Below are 3963 nucleotides of genomic sequence, written 5' to 3'. Positions count from 1 at the left end.
TATAAGAAATAGGAATACCCGAGACCGAATGGGAAATTCCCTTCTCTGAAACCTGAGACCCTCATCACATAATGCCTATCCTCATTGCACATACCATTAAAGTAGATGTCAGATTTCTCTCTATTCATAACCAGTCTAGAGGCTTTAGAGAAAGTAGCAAAAGCTCTCAGAATGGCACAAATAGACTGTCTATCTCCCCTGCAAAACATAAGAAGGTCGTCCGCAAAACACAAGTGAGTTAGCCTGAGTGCTCTACACATTGGATGGTAATTGAACTCCAAATTACTTGTCACAAAATTTAAAATTCTACTAAGGTACTCCATGCTAAGGGTAAAAAGAAGAGGAGACATAGGATCTCCTTGTCTGATCCCTCTTTTCCCCTGAAAGTATCCAAAAGTAGAACCATTTAAAGCCAAAGTAAACCAGGGAGTAGTTATGCACTCCATAACCCATTGAATCATTTTTCGAGGGAACTCCGGGGCAACCAACATCTGCCTAATAAAGTCCCATTCAACTGAGTCGTATGCCTTCTTGAGGTCCACCTTCATTAAACACCTAGGAGAGCAAGCTTTCCTTTTTTATAACCTCACTAAGTCATGACATATCAGGATGTTATCAACAATGTCTCTCCCTTTTAAAAATGCACTGATTCTCACTAATAATATCAGGAAGCACAGTAGCTAATCCGGCACAAATCACTTTAGATATAATCTTATAGACCACATTGCAACAAGCAATTGGCCTAAAATCGCTCATCATCACAGTCCTGTCCTTCTTAGGAATTAAAGTCGAGTGGTCGAGTTGACTTGTTTGAGCATTCGTCCAGCGGTAAAGAATTCTTTCACAGCACCACATAAATCAGCACCAGTAATCTCAAAGGAATCTTTAAAAAACTGTGAGGTATACCCATCCGGTCCAGGAGCTTTATCAGCAGGTATAGAGAACAGTGCCTCTTTGATCTCAGTATCAGACACATCAACAATCAACCTCATTTTATGCTCATTAGTTAGCACCTTCCCTCTCTAAACAATACCAATATGCACCTTATCCACCTTGGTTTGAGTCCCTAGGATATGCTTATAATAATTTATGAATGCTGCTTCAATATCAGTCGAGGTAGTATGCTTCTGACCATCCATGTCATAAATACCCAGGATCCTATTCTGCATCCTAGGAGCTTTAATGACACTATGGAAGTAATGAGAATTATCATCACCATCCCTCATCCAGTGTGCTTTTGCTTTTTGTGCAAGGAAACTTCTCAAAGCTTGCCCACGATCCTTATAAAGTAGATCAGCATTCTTAATGCTGCTGAGACCAACATTAGTAGGGTCACCCCGCAACTGCATCTGAACACTATGGAGATGTTTCAAAGCAACCTGAGCAGTGGTCTCTATGTTGGCAAAACCAGTTCTGTTAAGCTCTTTCAAAGGATGTTTCAGTAGCTTAAGTTTCTTTACTAGCTGAAACATCTTATACCCATACAACTGAACACTCCATCTAGCTTGAACAATATTATGGAAGGTAGGATCCTTCCCCCACATGTTAAAGTACTTAAATGATCTATTCTGGTTCCTGACTTCAGAAGTGAGCTGCAAAGTGCACGGGCAATGATCAAAAACACCCTCAAGATGATAAATTGTAATGGTATTTGGAAACTCAAGTAACCAGCTGTCATTGACAAGAGTTCTGTCAATTCTACTGAATTTTAAATCCCCAATCTCATGCATGTTTGTCCACGTGAAAAAAGCACCTTGAGCAGGAATATCACATAACTCACAATAATCAACACATTCCTGGAAATCCCTCACCTCAGCATCTGTAACCTCTGATCCAATTCTCTCATTCATAGCTAGCACATTGTTAAAGTCACCCATAACAACCCATGGACCTCTAACAGCATTCTTCATACTCTTAAGAGACTGCCATAAACCAACACGTTCAGCCAACCTATTAAATCCATACACCATTGATAACCACCAAGCCTTCCCAGTTGGCAGGAAGGTAACTCTAGTATGCACCACCTGAGCCTTACTTCTCAAGACTTCCACATCATAATTACTTGCATCCCAAATAATCCAGATCCTGCCTCCATCATGGCTATCATTATTATGAACCATAGCCCAATGAGAGCCAATCCCTTGATGAAATTTATTAATATTAGCAATTTTAACTCTAGTTTCTAACAGCCCACAAACTCCTAACTTATTCGAATGCAAAAACCATCTAATATCCTTATGTTTATTTACACTATTCATACCACGCACGTTCCAGAAACCTATGCTACCCATTCTCAATGACAAGGCCTTGCTCCCCTGGTTCCTCTTCAATTACTTGATATTGTACAGAATGCTCAAGCACCTCTAAGAAAGTTCTCCTGCCACTTCCTATGCTCATTCCCTCTTGCCTAGTAAATTTAGTCAAGACTCTTGCTGGTGAGAAAGGAGTAAAGGACACAGGTATTGGCGTAACAAAGCCTCTGGGAAGACTAATGTTATTCCTGGATTGGATCCTTAATGCACTAGCAGGTGGTGGATTCACAACAGGCGCAGGTACAACAACAGGTTGTTGCTGCACCCTCTCCTTTGGAACCCACTTTTGTCTGACCTGCTTTTGCCCTTTCTGCTGCTTTGTCCTGCAATCCCGAGCCAAATGCCCCACACCTTTGCACTCCATACAAATGGTAGGCCTCCACTCATAGTGCACAATCTGCCTATGCAAAACATCTAACTCATCAGTGAATTCTATCACATCAGGCAGGTCAGCCCCCATTTTGACTTCTACCATCACCCTCGCATGCCCTATGAAAGTTTTCAGATGAGTATTGCTATCACACCTCACAGAAACCCCAACCAGACCAGCAATTTTGTTCAACGCATTCCCCCAGAACTTGAGAGGTAACCCGTAGAACCTGATCCAAATGGGTACCATATCAACAGTCTCACGAATCAGCTTAGCAGTCGGACTCCATTCCTTGACAACGACAGGTTTGTTATCAAAGAACACAGGCCCAGACTGTAAGACCCTTAACTTCATTTCCTCAGTTTTAAAACGGACAAGGAATATACCATTAGAATGGAAAGAGATCTTATCATATTCAGTATATCCCCATACCCGCTTTACAAACCCATCAATAATCTTAAACGGAGGATTCGCACCTAGTACGTAACAGTAGACCGCAGTCGACCAATACGCTAGTTCAGATTCAGTATCATCAGAAGTCAAACGAAGAGGACTTACTCTTTCCGTATCGGAACCTGACCGCGAATTCACCTCCGTCCAAGTACTCCCATCATCAGATTCCTCTTCTGCAATCGAATCCATACTACGACTGAAAGTGAACGGTCTGATTTCACCATCCTTATCAAGAACGCAATCCTCAACCTGAATATCAACCTGAGAATTATCAATTTCCTGATCGAGTTGATGAAACCTAGAACCAGAATTATTATTATTTGATTTACTACTACTAATCTGTGTTTTTTGAGGAGTTTTTTGTGAATTATTACGAGTTACTACTCTAATTACTCTATTAGATTTAGATTGATTTCTCTTTTGACGAGCCATTGCTGATCAAAGTTGAAACTAACCTAATTCGTTTCTCTCTCTAGCTTTTAGCATCTCTCTAGCTAGTTAATTTCATTACTCTTTATTTTGGGTGAAAGTTGTAATCTTTTAGCTTTGGATGTTAATCTTTCTTCAATTCTTGGGTTTTTCTAAGAAGATGGAAGGCTAATCTTCCCTTTGCTTGATGTAATTTGATCAAAGTATCCAACTTTGGTAATTGTAAGACTCTTAAACCTCTCTTAATTTATCTAATGCTCTTTTCTTGTGCTTAATTTCTTTTGTTGAGTAATTGAATGTTTGGGTTGGCCATCCTTGCATGTTATTCACTTGACTAGTGCAAATTCTAAGGAAATTGTCTAATTTAGTTGGGATTGTTAAAGCAAGTTTGTTGTTTGT

At 40.1% G+C, this 3963-nt stretch overlaps 1 protein-coding gene across 1 annotated transcript; it reads right to left on the bottom strand.

Annotated features, from left to right (window-relative positions):
- Nucleotides 1–1022: 1022 nt before the first annotated feature.
- Nucleotides 1023–2120, bottom strand: LOC141631373 (uncharacterized). The gene has a single exon (XM_074444053.1). It carries the CDS (start codon nt 2118–2120, stop codon nt 1023–1025), a length of 1098 nt encoding a protein of 365 aa, XP_074300154.1.
- Between the last annotated feature and the right edge of the window lie 1843 nt (nt 2121–3963).

Source organism: Silene latifolia, chromosome Y (genome assembly GCF_048544455.1).
Source record: "Silene latifolia isolate original U9 population chromosome Y, ASM4854445v1, whole genome shotgun sequence".
Taxonomy (NCBI): Eukaryota; Viridiplantae; Streptophyta; class Magnoliopsida; order Caryophyllales; family Caryophyllaceae; genus Silene; species Silene latifolia.
This window is presented reverse-complemented; position numbering and strand designations above follow the sequence as displayed.

Coding starts and splice junctions, on each gene's coding strand:
- LOC141631373 (XM_074444053.1), bottom strand. CDS start 2,120: ATGGTTCATAATAATGATAGCCATGATGGAGGCAGGATCTGGATTATT.